General features: G+C 45.2%; 1 protein-coding gene across 2 annotated transcripts in view; it reads right to left on the bottom strand.

Moving 5' to 3' along the window:
- The window catches only part of LOC121284348 (ankyrin repeat domain-containing protein 42-like), a 59677-nt gene extending 54542 nt beyond the window's left edge, over nt 1-5135 (bottom strand). For both annotated transcript variants that reach the window (XM_041199759.1, XM_041199761.1), the window contains exon 1: nt 4997-5135. In XM_041199759.1, the coding sequence (XP_041055693.1) occupies nt 4997-5039 (43 nt within the window). In that variant the 5' untranslated portion in view covers nt 5040-5135. The remainder of the gene's footprint in view (nt 1-4996) is intronic.
- Between the last annotated feature and the right edge of the window lie 10519 nt (nt 5136-15654).

Below are 15654 nucleotides of genomic sequence, written 5' to 3'. Positions count from 1 at the left end.
GGTATGTCATGGTCCAATTGCTTGGAGCATTCTGCGGCAGCGTGACCAGACCCATCCTTCGCAACACCGGGGACAGGTAGAACCTCAGCACGTAGTGACACTTGGTGTTTGCGTACTGAGGGTCTACGCACCACTTGATGCAGCCACACACAAAGGTGGCCATCAGTATGAGGGCAATGTTGGGCACATTTCTTCCCACTTTATCTAGAGGCTTGTACATCACGTCCCTGCGGACACGATCCATTTTCGACCTCCAGATAAAGCGGAAGATGGCTCCGGTGATCGCCACCACGCAGGAGTGTGGAATGGGCCAGACCTGCACCAGGTACAGCAATAGCGAGAGTGCCTCACACCTGATGACCAGGTTCTTACCCACAATGGAGAGGGAGCGTTGTTCCCACATCCCCAGTTTCCTTTTCACCATAGACACTCGCTCCTTTCAGTTTCTAACACGTGCCCTGGTCCCTCTGAACCATATCCCCAGCACCTTCAGGCCATCAGCCCTGACAGTGAAGGGGACAAAGGATCGGTCAGCCCAGTTCCCAAAGAACATGGCCTCGCTCTTCCCAAGATTTACCTTGGCTCCCGAGGCCAGTTCGAAACGGTCGCAGATGTGGATAAGTCTGTGCACCGACAGTAGATCCGAGCAGAAGACGGCGACATCGTCCATGTACAGGGAGACTTTGATCTGAGTGCCTCCACTACCTGGGATCGTCACTCCTCATGCCCGGATCCTTCCTGATGGACTCAGCAAAGGGTTCTATGCAACACACGAAAAGAACAGGCGAGAGAGGGCAGCGCTGCCTGACTCCAGATTTAATAGGAAAGCTATCTGATTCCCACCCATTGATTGAGACTGCACTACTGATGTTAGTGTAGAGCAGTTGGATCCAATTGCGAATTCCCTCCCCAAACCCCATTTTGGAGAGCACATCCACCATGTAGGTGTGCGATATTCTGTCAAAGGCCTTCTCCTGATCCAGGCTGATGAGGCAGGTATCCACACCCCTGTCCTGTACATAGGCAATTGTATCCCTGAGCAGCACGAGGCTGTCAGAGATCTTCCTGCCCGGCACAGTGCAGGTCTGGTCAGGGTGGATCACCAATTCCAGAGCGGATTTGACCCGATTGGCGATGACCTTGGACAGAATTTTATAGTCCACATTCAACAGTGAAATGGGTCGCCAATTTCTAATTTCCTCCCTTTCCCCCTTGTGCTTGTAGATGAGGGTGATAATGCCTTTCCTCATGGATTCTGACATACTGCCAGCCAGGAGCATACTCTCGTACACTTCTAGCAGGTCTGGGCCGATCCAGTCCCACAGAGCCGAATACAACTCCGCCAGCAAGCCGTCGCTTCCAGGAGTTTTACTCTTCTCGAAGGACTCAAGGGCCTCAGTCAGTTCGTCAGGAGTTAGCGCTTTGTCCAGACTCTCCCGTGTACTGTCATCTGAGACCTCCGTGATAGAGGGCAGGAAGGACTGGGAGGCCGTGCTGTCTGTGGGCTTCACGTCATATAATCCGGCATAGAAGGATTTGCTAATCCTCAAAATGTCGGACTGCGATGACTTTACTGAGCCGTCTTCTTCCTTCAGGCTGCTGATCACAGAGCTCTCTGTGTGTACCTTTTGGAAGAAGAAACGTGAGCACGTCTCATCCTGCTCCACGGAGCGGACTCTGGAACGGAAGATGATCTTGGAGGCCTCCGAGGCAAAGAGCGAGGCTTGCTGGCTCTTCACCTCTTGGAGTTCCTCCTTGATATCGACCCCCATCGACCGTAGCCAGAGCAGATTCTGCATGTTTTTCTGGAGTTGGGACATTTCCCTCTGTTCCTTTCTAGCTTTCTGGGTGCCTTTGAGGACGAAAAACCTCTTGATGTTTCCCTTGATCGCTTCCCACCAGTGTGTCAGTGACTCAAAGAGGGGTTTCATGGTTCTCCAACCTTTGTAATCCCTCTTGAGCTCCTCAATGTTCTTTGGGGTCAGCAGTTGCACATTTAGCTTCCATACCCCCCTGCCAACCCTCTGGTCCTTCTCTAAGTGACAGTCAGCCAGTAGGAGGCAGTGGTCAGAGAAGAACACCAGCTTGACATCTGTGGATCTGACTGTGAAAGCACGGGACACAAACAGGAAGTCTATCCTGGAACAGACGGACCCGTCTGGCCGCGACCAGGTGTATCTACGCTGCGCTCCATCTGCAGGGTTGCTGAAGACGTTGTGCAGCTTGGCATTGTTTACTGTTTCCATCAGGGATCTGGACATAGCGTCCAATCTGCTGTCGGCCCTGCCGGATCGTCCAGCCGCATCGATGATGCAGTTGAAGTCACCGCCCAGAATGACCGGTCCGGAGGTCGCCAGCAGCAGTGGGAGCTGCTGAAAAACCTCTAGCCGCTCAGTCCCTTGTGACGGGGCGTAGACGTTAATTAAACGGAGTGGAGTACTCTTGTACATTACGTCTGCTACGAGGAGGCGCCCGTCCACCACCTCCTTAACCTGGGAGACGGTGAAGTTGCCTCCCCGCAGCAGAATCCCCAGGCCGGAGGGACGAGAGTCGTTTCCTCCTGACCAGATCGATGGCCCATGGGACCACCATCGTGACCATTGCCTGTAGGAGCTGAGGTGTGGTATCACACACTCCTGCAGAAACAACAGGTCAGCTTTGACCTTGGCAAGGTAATCCAAGGTCGCAACACATCGCGTAGTAGATTTAATGCTACGCACATTTATGGATACAATCTTTACACCCATTTTAAAGCAGTTAGTCGCTTACCAAACCTGTTGTCTCTGAGAGTTCCTTCATGCCCGTAGTGTGCTCAAATTGCTTCACGTGGGATGGGCTGAGGAAAGCGTCCTGAACCTCCCCATTGGAGATGTTCTGCTCGGGTGGCATCTGGGGGTCCGTGCAGAGAGCGGGTTTTGAAATGTCCTCTGTTGGAGAAGCTTCTCCAATCCTATCCCCCTCTGGGGCGTTGCTGCTCCCGGCTTCCCGGAGCTGGGGTGCGCTGAGCGCCTCACTGTTCCCAGATTCCTGGGGTTGTGGTGCACTGGCCTCTTCAGGTTGTGGGCAAAGTTGGGGTGCGTTGGTCTCATTTTCTCCAATGTTCTGGAGCTTGGGTGTCTCGTCCTCCAACTCCCTAGCGTTTTGCCGCTTCTTCTGTTGGTGCTGCCCTGGCACTTGTTCGTCCGAAGAGCTGCTGCTCTTGTTATCTGTGTCGGATAGGAGACGCCTCTTGACTCTTGTCTGGGAAGAGGCTTGGTTTCTTTTTTGCCCCTTCTTCCTTTTTGCTCTCTTCACCAGCTGCCACTCCCCCTGCTGCTTTCCCACTGCTGCCTCCTCCTCCTCAGTTGATTTGCTCTCCTGAGGAGTGGGAGGATCGGGGGCAGTGCTGTTGATTGGCTGTCTGTTGCCCCAATCTTTTCCTCCACCTTGTCTCTCTCTGCGTCCTCCTTTGTCTCGTTGTTCTCCCTGGGGGCCTTGGTGGTTGGAGTGACACAAGGCATTTCTTCTGCTTCCCCCGCGTTGGCTTTAGCTGCCTGTGCATAAGTACGGCAACGTTTGGGGCAGGTCTTGTAGAGGTGACTTGCCTTGCCACACAGGTTGCAGCAGTTAGCCTGTTTACAATCTTTTGTCTGGTGCCCTTCCTTTTTGCAGTTCTTGCAGAGGACAGCACTGCAGTTGGCCGCCACATGACCAGACTTGCCGCTTGAGCGACAAAGTTTGGGTTGCCCAGCGTAGACAAGGTACCCACGGCTTCCCCCAATAGCGAATCTGGAAGGGGGGTGGAAAACGGCTCCCTTACCGTCGGTCTTGAGCATTACCTTAACCTGGCGTTTACATGTCCAGATCCCCAAATTATCTTTAACTTCAGTGCAGCTCCCAACCTTATTGAAGTACCTGGTAAGGAAGGTGAGCATGTCAGCGACAGGGACGTAGGGGTTGTACAGATGTACCGTCGCAACCCGTTCACGATACAACGGTAGAACAAAAAGCGGCTCCGCCGTCAGGATCTTCATTTCTGGCAGGTCTTTCTTTTCCTCAAACACCTTCAGGAGTTTGACACAAGCTGCCACGTGCTTGAAGGTCACATCAAAGAAACCAGCGCTGGGGAAATCCTGGAGGCAGTAGATCTCCGCAGCCTCGAAACCACACAGCTTGAATAGAATCCTCTTGGTGAAGAAGGTCCTATCCAGTCCTGTTCCTTGCTCGCTGCCCTTCACCATGACTCGGATGGTGTTAGGTACCCCATGGTAAGGGGTTTGACTGGTTATAGCCATTGCTCTTTCCCTGGCAGAAACGCGATAAAGGTCTCTCCCCTGCCAGGTCAGTACAAATAATAACACCTATTTGGGCCACACACTCTAATCTGTCCAGATACAAGATATTCAGGCTAACAGCAGCATCTGTGTGAAACAAATCATTATAGTTATACTGTAACCAAATAATACTGACCATATCAATAATTTTAAACTAAAAATACCTGGATATATTAGGCATAAAACAAATCTGCATGCAATACAAACAAATAATTATTTTATATATTCTGATGAATTCGTTAACAAATTAAATTATTCAAAGAATCTTAACAGAACAGGAAAGGCCAATCGTGCCTGTGTCCACTCTGAAAATGCTAATAATCCCCTGCTTATTTCCCATTCCTAATTCAGCTGCTGCATTCGGGAATAGAGGCTTTACTTGTCAATTAAATAAGTTTCCAATTGTAGAACATTTTTCCGGGTTTTTTTTTCTCCAGCGAAACTAAAGGCAATGTTTCAGATCTTAAGCTACATTTAATACGCGTTCCAGTCTTTCTGAATGAATGTTTCCTCAACGCTCCCGTCCCATTGCTGGTCACACTCGGTCCCTCTAAAGTTAAAACAGAATTACCTGGAAAAACTCAGCAGGTCTGGCAGCATCGGCGGAGAAGAAAAGAGTTGACGTTTCGAGTCCTCATGACCCTTCGACAGAACTCTAAAGTTCCCCGGTTTTGTCGCATTACCTAAGGCGGTTGCAGAGACCGCGGGCATAACTCCAGCTTGCATCAAATGATCTGAAACCCGGGTAAATGTTCACTATCTGCTCTTTAGGACGGAGTGTGGCAACAACAGTAACGGACTTGATTAGCAACGAGAATAAACTTCCGGTGTTACTGGAACGGAAAATGGCAAATTGCTTTCATTTCCGGAGAAAGGACTCTCGAAAAACAAGTGCAGAAAGACGGAACTCACTCCAACAGAAAGAGAATGAAAGTTTAGGGTAAGAAGGGGAGAAAGAGAGAGAATAGAGGCTCAGGCTAACAGAGGGCGGGGAGAACAGAGCTTAGGGTGGGAGTGAAAAGGAGCATAAATGTGGGAAATTGTAGAGCCGCAACAAAGATGACAGAAACAAGATCATGAACGAATTTAAATAGGAGTTTGAGAATTCTAAACTGGAGGCATTGTAGGTCTGCAGGATAGAAGCAATGAATTAGCGAGGTGCATCATATATGTGGGCAATAGAGTTTTGGATGAGTTAAAGCTTAGGCTGTGTAGAGCGTGTGGAAGCTGACCGCATATGTTTGGATGATATTCTGAAGGGTCAGCATGCAGATGAGGGGAGAGAGAGAGTACGCTTATTCGTTTGGGACTCTAGAGGGAATGATACAGAATGGGAAAGAGAAGCCAATGCTGGAGTGGGCCTGGCTAGGATTTAATAAGTGTAGAATCAATTGACTGAACTAGACAGTGGGGGAGAAGTGTTTAGAAGAGAATGGTGTGCAAGATTATGTTAAAGGCTGCAAAAAGGTTGAGGAATGTAGGTGCATCACACCTGTTATGGAAGATGGCATTTGTTTCTTTGATTCGTCTGTTTCAGTGCCCTAGTATGGCCAAAAACATGATTGGAAAGATTCAAACGTGGAGTTGCAGGAAAGATAGGCACGGATTTGGGAACCGATTACATGTTTAATCAATAAAAATAGAAAATTCTGGAAACTTTCAGAAGTCAAGCAGTATTTGTAGAAAGAGGGAAAGAGAAACAGTTAATGCTTTAGGTCAATAACCTTTCATTAGAATATGTTTGAGGACTTTGGTGGGGAAGCAGCAGTAGTTTGCAACAATAGAAAGGAAGGGGTCAGCAGTTGGGGTGAGGGAGCCATTTGCAATGCCAGCTAGCATGTTCTGCCATCTTTACCTGGTTCGGTATGTGGTTGAATTTTAATGTGTTCTATGGTGGCTTAACAGCCCACTTGATTGTAAAACAACTTAAATGAAACAGGTGGGATCAGACACAGCTGATCCTCCATAGTTCTCTTCACAAACCTCTGGGGTCTGAAGTCCAAATTGAGAGACCAGAAAAGACATGACTTTGTACTCTCAGAATTGAATATTTCAACCAACATCCAAGAATCCTCCTCCAGTACCATCCTTGAGTGTGTCCTGTCCCATCGGCCAAATAGACGCTGTGTAAGGTCAGGCGAGTCTGGCCCTGGGTGACTTCAGTTATCAACTCTGTAAAGTCTTATGACTTAAGGCCAAAAATGGCTTTCTACCTACTGCTTCCTCTCCCTAATCTTTCCACAACTGACAAAGAAGTATTCCTCTATGCGGTACATATGTGGAAAAAAGCAATGAGGGAGGGAAGGACAGAACATTTTCTCTTGTTGGGGCTTATTTGTATACCCAGTGGCTGAGTCTTGATGGACGTAGCTTCATGTGAGTTCTGCGTCATGTGGTGAGTAAAGCAACAATGGAATAACCTTTTAAATCTTGGCCTTACTAACCCACCTGTTATAGACACATCTTTTCACAATAACATTGATAGGAGTGACGCTACAAAGTCTTTGTGAGAAAAAAGTCTCATCTTCACAATGAGGGCACCCAACATTTTGTTACATGGCATGATTTTCATGTTGAGTGCAACAAACAGATCTAGGAGCCCAAAAGTGGACATCTATGAGGCAGTTGCTGTGAGCCATCAGCAGCAGAATTGTATGCCACCACAAACTGTATCTTCAGAACTGGCCACCATCTACAAGGCACAATTCAGTAGTATGATGAAATATTCTCTATTTGCCTACTTGAGTGCAGCTGCAACAAAAGTCAAGAGGGACAAAGCAGCCCACTTGGTATGCACCCCATCCACCACCTTCAACATTCACTCATTCCACCACCATTGCACAGTGGCTACAGTGTGTAACATCTACAAGATGCACTGCAGAAATTCGCCAAGCCTCCTTCAACAATACCTTCCAAACCTGTGACCCCTACTACCTAGAAGGATAAGGGGAGCAAAAGCATGGGAACATCACCACCTGCAAGTTCCCAAGCCACACACATTCAGACTTGGAAATATATTACCATTCATTTGTTGTCACTGGATAAGAGCCCTGGAACTGCCTTCCTAACAGCACTGTGGGTCTACCTACACCACATGGACTGTAGTGGTTCAAGAAGTAGCACACCACCAAGTTCTCAAGGGCAATTAGGGATGTGCCAATGACACTCACATCCCATGAAAAGAATTTTAAAAATGAGGGTAATGTAGCAAATGAAAATAAGGAAACCGGTTAGTTAACATTTAAAGAGAAATCCTAACATTTTGTTTTAACCAATAGAATTACATCTCAAGATGTCATTTTTAAACAAATACAGACTTTATTGTACATAAAAGACTTAAACAAAACAAGTGGCATTAACTTAAAAAATTGGCCGGAATTTCCCGTGCCTGCTGGCGACAGTCATGTTCGGTGGTGTGAGTGAACAATATGGCACGATCGGTTTCATGATGGCATGAAACCAGTTCGCGATCGTCCACTCAGCCTGCCGATGGCGGGCCGCGTTCTCCACCATCAGATGTCAGGAACCTCATTGTAATACATCAACATTTTGTTATTAGGCCTGCCCGTTGGAATTGTTCCTCCTCCGCCCCGCCCCGCTGGCTCGTCTGCCCACATCGGCAGGAAAACACACTGGTATAGAACACGCCTCGCCAAGTGTGACGTGCAGAAGTCGGAACTTACCCACCAGGGCTTTGCTCGCTTCGCAGACACACGTGGAGCAGAAGATGCTGGAGCCCAACAGCGGTAGCACACTGGAGGAATGTCCATGGCATGCTGGGTGGATTCTCATGGACATGGCTCTGCTGGGAAGCAGCACGTGGAAGTTGGAAAGTCACCGTTGATGCTCACAACGGATGATGGTCAAGGAGTTGGGAGAGGAGGGTCAGGGATTGGCTGGGCGGGGAAGAAGTGTTGGAGGGCTGAGGTTGGGAGGGGGTAATGAAGGCGTCAGGGGGTTGAGGTTGGGAGGCAGAAGGGGGGTAATGGGGGCGGAGACTGTGAGAGTTATTGGTGTTGTCCCTTGAGTTGTGAGATCCCTGTGGATATGTGATGAGTTTGTGAGTGTGTGAGTTGAGAGTGATGAGAAGACTGAATTACCGCAGCCCATCCTGTGGTCAGAGTGGGGGTAGAGGAAATCAGGATGGGCCTCCACAGTGGCCAAATTGCATTCCAGTGACATGTCATTAAACCTGGAGGCTGCAGTCTTTTTGCCTTTCGTGGGCATCTTCCCTGCAGTAGTCATGGGCTGGAAGCACTCAGATGTGTGCGTGCGGCTGGACTTTAAATACCATGCCCAGCGTGCTGAAGTGGCAAGATGATGGCGTGGTGGGTGAATGACAGCCCGCCCACATGGAAGCAATGTTTTTCTCAGGAATGCATAAGTAATGCGGTAGGTGTGGGATGACATGACATGAAAACCAGCCGGAAAACATTTTACCCGTCCGCTACTGCACTTTGTGCAAATCTGGGACAATTCCGCCCATTGTTTATAACTGCATATGTTAAGCACTCAGTTTTACTTCTTACTACCCTAAGAATTTTTTTTTAAGCACATCAACTTAAAGTTATTTACTTTTGTAGGGAACACTCATAAATATGCCACAGTCCTCTGGAGAATTCTCTTCAGCTCCAGCTATTCTCAGAGGTAAAACTTTCATTTACTGTCTCTTGATGTCTGGATGCCTCAGATCCTTGTTCTAGTGACTTTTCTAACACAACCAAGCTAATCTGCTGGTTGTTTTCTTTGCCAGAAGACTGTTTGGAAGACGACTCACAACATTTAAGAAGTATTTAAATAAACACTTGAAACACCATAGTATACAGAGCTACAGGTCAAGTGCTGGAAAATGGGATTAGAATAGATAGGTGCTTGATGGCCGGCATGGATATGATGGGCCGAAGGGCCTGTTTCTGTGCTGTAAACTCTATGGCTCTACTGTAGATCCACCCACAAGTTTCAAACGAGGCAATCTTCCAGCTTCTATTCCCTCACAACATTCAAACTGAGATTAAGCCTCACCTGCATTCCACATTGTGAATAATGTTAGGTTTTTATTCTGCTTACAGTGTAGGTCTATCTAACTCATTTACTTTGGCTATCTTCTCTCAGTGAGCTGCAAACTGCTCAAGCTGTAACTACTACTTGGATAGTTCTGTGTCCCTTTATATGGCCTCACACTGTTTCAGTCTGCCAATAATTTTTGTTTCCAAATCTCAGGTTCAGTTTTTGTTTCCTTAGAAACTCAAGAGGGTCACTTTCCTTTCTATGTTTCCCTTTTGTGTTTCCATTTTCAGTTTCTGTTTTCAGTTAAGTTATGCATTGTTTAAGTTTCACCACCTGCTATTTTATAACCCTATCTCTTCTATTGTGATCTTTTAAGTGTAATAACCTCCCAACTTGTTTGGGTTACATTTACCCCATTTTCTACAGTTAAAATTTTAATTCTTAAAAATACAAGTTATGTTCTAAAACTAAAAGGTATATTCTAAAGCACATGAAACATGAACTAGATATTTGCAACAAAACATATGCAGAATGACAGACAGGAAAAGACCCTCCAGTTTCACAGAATTGTGATATTTTGTGCATCACAATATGTACTTTGTTGCCCGCCCAAAACCATGTGATCTCCTGGGCAACACGATAAAGCAGATAGAGACCCTGGCTAATTTAGTAGGAAAATCTGGGAAATTCCTCCATGGTTCATCTAGACATTTGAATCTAGTTCAGATCACTCTGAAACTGAATTCCCTGCAGTACTTGTTTTTTTGTAAGAGGTGATGTCTGCGCCAGCCAAAACAGGTCCAGATCCCACTTAAAGGAGTTCAGCAAATCAGTGTCAACTGAATAAGATGGAAGCCTGTTTCAGAGGTTCATTATTCTATGGGGAAGGAACTATCTCTTGTTAATCTAACCTCAATCCAGCATATACAAATTAACCTTGTGACTCCTGGTCTCCCTAATCAATTTATTTGGAACAAACTGTCAACTGAAACACAACGTATTCCCTTAATTATTTAATGAACCTCAATCCGATCACTTCGAAGTCTATGCTTCTTTAAAGTGCAGAGTCCTAACTCTTTTAGCCTATCATGATAATTGTGATGCTTTATACTGAAGATCAGTTAGGCAGCACCTTCCAAACCCAAAGCCACTACCATCTAGAAGGACAAGGACAGCAGACACATGGGAACACCACCATCTGGAAGCTCCCCTCCAAACTACTTACCATCCTGACTTGGAAATATATCGCTGTTCCTTCACTGTCACTGGGTCAAAATCCTGGAACTCAATCCCTAACAGCACTGTGGGTGTATATACACCACATGAACTGTTGCGGTTCAAGAAGGCAGCTCACCACCACCACCTCAAGGGCAATTAGGGATGGACAATAAATGCTGGCCTGGCCAGCAAAGCCCACATCCCGTAACTGACTAAAAAAAAATTAGACCTGTGGCCCTCCTATGCACCCATTTCAGAAGCACCCCACCCCCACCACGCTGCACAATGTGAAAAGATCAAAACTGGTCCAAGTATTCCAAGTGAGACCTGACCAAGGTCTGAGACAAGGCTGAATTAGAACACCTCTTATTATCAATAGCTCTATGAATGTATTGCAACACCCTATACACTCTAGGTATAGTTTCATGGCATTTCTCATGTACCCTTAGAGATTTATGTGCAAGAATACATATTTCTTTCTTTCTTCTCCTTCAATGCTTTTTCCTGAAGGATGTAAGTATGTTGAGCATTCACCCGGACCCAGGTGCATAACACTTTTACAGTATTAAACATAATTTGCCAGTCATGAGTACAGTCTCTCAACACATTAACGTCCACTTGAATGTGTGGAGCATCATGTACAGCCCTAACACTTGACAGATCTTAGTATCCTCTGCAAAATTACAGATCATGCCCCTAGGTGATTAATAAAAATAATAGAGCAATTGTCCCAACACCAATCCTGTGATGCACTCGGGCAGGACAAACAAGGCTTGGGAATACACAATGAATGGTAGGACCCTCGGAAGTACCAAGGATCAGAGAGACCTTGGTGTGCATGTCCACATGTCCCTTAAGGTAGCGGGACAGGTAGATAAGGCGGTTAAGAAGACATATGGGATACTTGCCTTTATTAGCCGAGGCATAGAATATAAGAGCAGGGAGGTTATGTTGGAACTGTATAAAATGCTGGTAGGGCCACAGCTAGAGTATTGCGTGCAGTTCTGGAATTGCATTATAGGAAGGATGCAATTGCACTAGAGAGTACAGAGGAGATTTACCAGGATGTTGCCTGGGCTGGAGAGTTTTAGTTATGAGGAAAGATTGGATAGACTGGGGTTATTTTCCCTGGAGCAGAGAAGATTGAGAGGGGTCATGATTGAGGTGTATAAAATTATGAAGGGCATAGATAGGGTAGACAGGAAGGAACTTTTCCTCTTGGTGAAGGAATCAGTAACCACAGGGCATAGATTTAAGGTAAGGGGCAGGAGGTTTAGGGGGGATGTGAGGAAGAATTTTTTCACCCAGAGGGTGGTGGGAGTCTGGAACTTGCTGCCTGAAAGGGTGATAGAGGCAGAAACATTTAAGAAGTATTTGGATGTGCACATGTGATGCCATGGCTACAAGGCTATGGGCCTAGTGCTGGAAAATGGGAGTAGAATAGTCAGGTACTTGTTTGACCGGCACAGACTTGATGGGCCAAAGGGCCTTTTTCTGTGCTGTAGACTTCTATGACCACTAGTGACTGGTCCAATCAGATCTTAATCCATCAATAGCTAATTTTTGCTTACTTTCTTCCAGCCAGTTCTCACTCCAGATCAATACATTGTCACTAATATTCGAGACTTCAATTGTAGAGAAGTATTTTCTGCAGTGTCGTATCAAAATGTTTTTGAAAACAGACAATGTCTACTGGGCTTCCCCATCCACCATTTGGGTGACTTCTTCAACAAATACAGTCAAATTTTTAAGCCATGACCTTTTTATGAAGCCATGTTGGGTGTTCCTAATGTTTTCCATCCAAGTAATCATATATTGCATCCATGATTTCTCAAGCATCTTTCCTATGACTGATGTTAAACCATCTTTAGTCAGAAGTGCCAAGTGGATTATCCGTCTCAGCCTCCTTCTGAGGTCAACCTAATGGGTCTGGATCCATCTTCTCACCTTTTCAAAGGAGGCAATGGGCCCCAACAACATCCTATCTGTAGTGTTGAAAACTTGGGTTCCAAAACTAGCTGCACCTCTAGCCAAGCTGTTTCAGTACAGTTACAACACTATACACTCTAGGTATAGTGCCTATACCTGACAATGTGGTAATTTTCCCAGGTATGTCCTGTCCACAAAAAGCAGGACAAATCCAATTTGTCTTATTACTGCTCCATCAGCATACTCACTCATTAGCAAAGTACTGAAAAGTGTTATTGACAGTGCATTATCAGGAGGTTGTTTTACTCCCAGAGAATAATGAAAGAGGTTTCCATTTTGTTCAGTGGATGCTGATTTGCTGAATTCCTTCAAATGAGTGCTGGGCTTGTTCTTGGCTGGGGCAGACATCACCTCTTATAAAAAAAATAGGTACTGCAGGAAATTTAGGTTCTAAGTGATCTGGAGTGATTCAGTCATCCAAATGGAGCACAGAGGAACTCCCCCCAACCCCCAAATTAGCCAAGGTCTTTATCCACTTTATCATGTTGTCCAGGAGATCAAATTGTTTTGGGTGGGCAAGTGTCCATATTGCATTACCAATAACTTACTAAGTGTTAGCTGTGGCTCAGTAAAATTGAACCCAGTTGGAATCTGGGGAAAGTTCTCCACTAGCTGAAATGATACCTAACACAAAGAAGGATTGTTGTCATTGTTTGAAGCCAATCATCTCAGCCAGAACATTGCAGGAGTTCCTCAGGGCAGTATCCTCGGCCCAAACATCTTCAGCTGCTTCATCAATGACCTTCCCTTCATCATAGTCAGAAGCCAGGATGTTCACTGATTATTGGTGTTCAGTACAATTTCTGACTCTTCAGACACTGAAGTGAGTGTCCACTTGGAGCAATACTTAGACAACATTCAAGTATGAGCTGATAAGTGGCAAGTAACATTCATGCCACACAAGTGCCAGGCAATGGCCATCTCCAAGAGAGTGTCTTACCATCTCTTCTTGACCTTCAATGGCATCACCATTATCACAGCACCACCAACTTCCTGAGGGTCACAATTCACTAGAAACTTAACTGGACCAGCCACATAAATCCTGTGACTACAAGAGCAGGCTGGGTACTCTATGCTGAATGGACTCATCTCCCGATTCCCCAAAGCCTTTCCACCATCTACTAGACACAAGCAGGAAAGTGATGGAATACCCTGGAATGAATGCAGCTCCAAGACTCAAAAAGCTCAACACCATTTAGTACAAAGAAATCTGCATGATTGGCAACCCATCCACCACTGTAAACATTCACTCCCTTCACAACTGGCTGTAGTGTATTATTTACAAGTTGCACTGCAGCAACATGCCGAGGGTTCTTCGACAACACCTCCCAAATATGTGACCTGTACTCCTAGGACAAGGACAGCAGGTGGATGGGGCATCATCACCACTTCCACAATTACCTATAATTCTCTTTTCCAGTTGCTGACTTAAAGCAGCCTGTCCCCTTTAAATTTTTGCTATCCTCAGTATCAGATTTCTTTAACGTTTAGAAACATTTTTATTTTATTTGTCCTTGTACATATCCATTCAGCCACCTTGGCTCTTCCTTTTAACTTTGGGTACATATTTGTCTTCCACATATACCTTGTTCTAAACTTCGTTAGTCAATTCATCCATTTAAGTAAGTTACCATTCATGTAGTTTGCATTTCTGAAATCTGATACAAATTGTAGATTGAGTATCTTTAAGCTTACCAGCCAAGTGAAACGATATGATAGTCACTGCTGCCCAGGTTTTCTCCCACATGTAAAAATGATAGACAGGTTCATGACTAAACATTAAATAGAATTTTATAGGAACTAGACATCATCTAACCAACCTAATTGAATTGAGTAACGAAGTAGATTTGGAAGATGGAGTATAAAGTAGGAAAATGTGGTTCTCCAATTAGGCAGGAAGAATAGAAAAGCAGTATAGTATTTAAATAGAGACTACCGAATGCCGCAGTACATGGAAATCTGGATATCCTTGTACATGAATCTCAAAGTTATCAAGAGATGGAATGTTAACCTTTATTGCAAGTATAAAAACCAAGGGTAGTCTTGCTCCAACTGTGCTGGGCATTGGGGAGACCACACCTAGAGTACGGGTTAGTTTTGGTCTCCTTATCTAAGGAGGGATCTCCTTGCATTAGCAGTTCAGAGGAAGTTTACTAGTCTGATTCCTGGGATGGAGTTGTCTTATGAGGAAAGGTTGGGCCTATACTAGAAGAATGAGGTGTGATCTGAGAGGATTTGACATGGTAGTTGCTGAGACTATGTTTCCCCTCACAGGGGAATCTAGAACTAGGAGATAGTTTCAAAATAAGATATGTCCCATTTAAAATGAGATGGGGGAACTTCTTGAGTGTTGTTAGTTTTTGGAATTCTCTTCCATAGAAAGCAGTGGAAGCTGGGTCATTGAATTTGTTCAAGGCTTTTAGGTTTTTGATTGACAAGGGAGTGAAAGATTTTTTTTTTGGGGGGGGGGGGGAAGCAGAGATGCAAGCAGGAAAGTGGAGTTAAGGTCACAATTAGTTCAGTCATCTTATTGACTGGCAGAGCAGGCTGAATGGGTCAAATGACCTATTACTAATTGGGCAGGAATGATTACCACCACCACATAGATGGATTTCCGAAAAGCATTCAAAAAGGTTCCACAAAAGCGACCATTTACCTGGTTAGGAGATTGGTTAGGCAGTAAGACAGTGTGGGGATAATGGATATTTACTGAAATTATAAGTGCTGGGCCTCAGCCATTAATATCATGGATAACATTAGACGGCTACATATCCTAATTTGCTGATAGAACAATTACTGACAATGTATACTTATAATTACATAAAATTAGATATTAAGTGGGTGGTCAAAATTGTGGCAGATGGTTTTCAATGGAGCCAAGTGTGGGGACACCTAATTTGGACTAAAGGATAGATGGAGTTTTAAAAAAAATATAAAGTGAACAGCTAGGAAGTGAATGGCCAGAGATTATGGTCCATTTCCACATCACCAAAAATGTAGCAGCCACATACAAATTATAATCCAGATGGCTAATGAATATTAGCATTTACAAGGGTATATGTTTTGCTACATCTTTTGGCCATGTTAGACATTAATAGTACTAGATAGTTATATACACTGTAACTTA

Source organism: Carcharodon carcharias, chromosome 11 (genome assembly GCF_017639515.1).
Source record: "Carcharodon carcharias isolate sCarCar2 chromosome 11, sCarCar2.pri, whole genome shotgun sequence".
Lineage (NCBI taxonomy): Eukaryota > Metazoa > Chordata > Chondrichthyes > Lamniformes > Lamnidae > Carcharodon > Carcharodon carcharias.
This window is presented reverse-complemented; position numbering and strand designations above follow the sequence as displayed.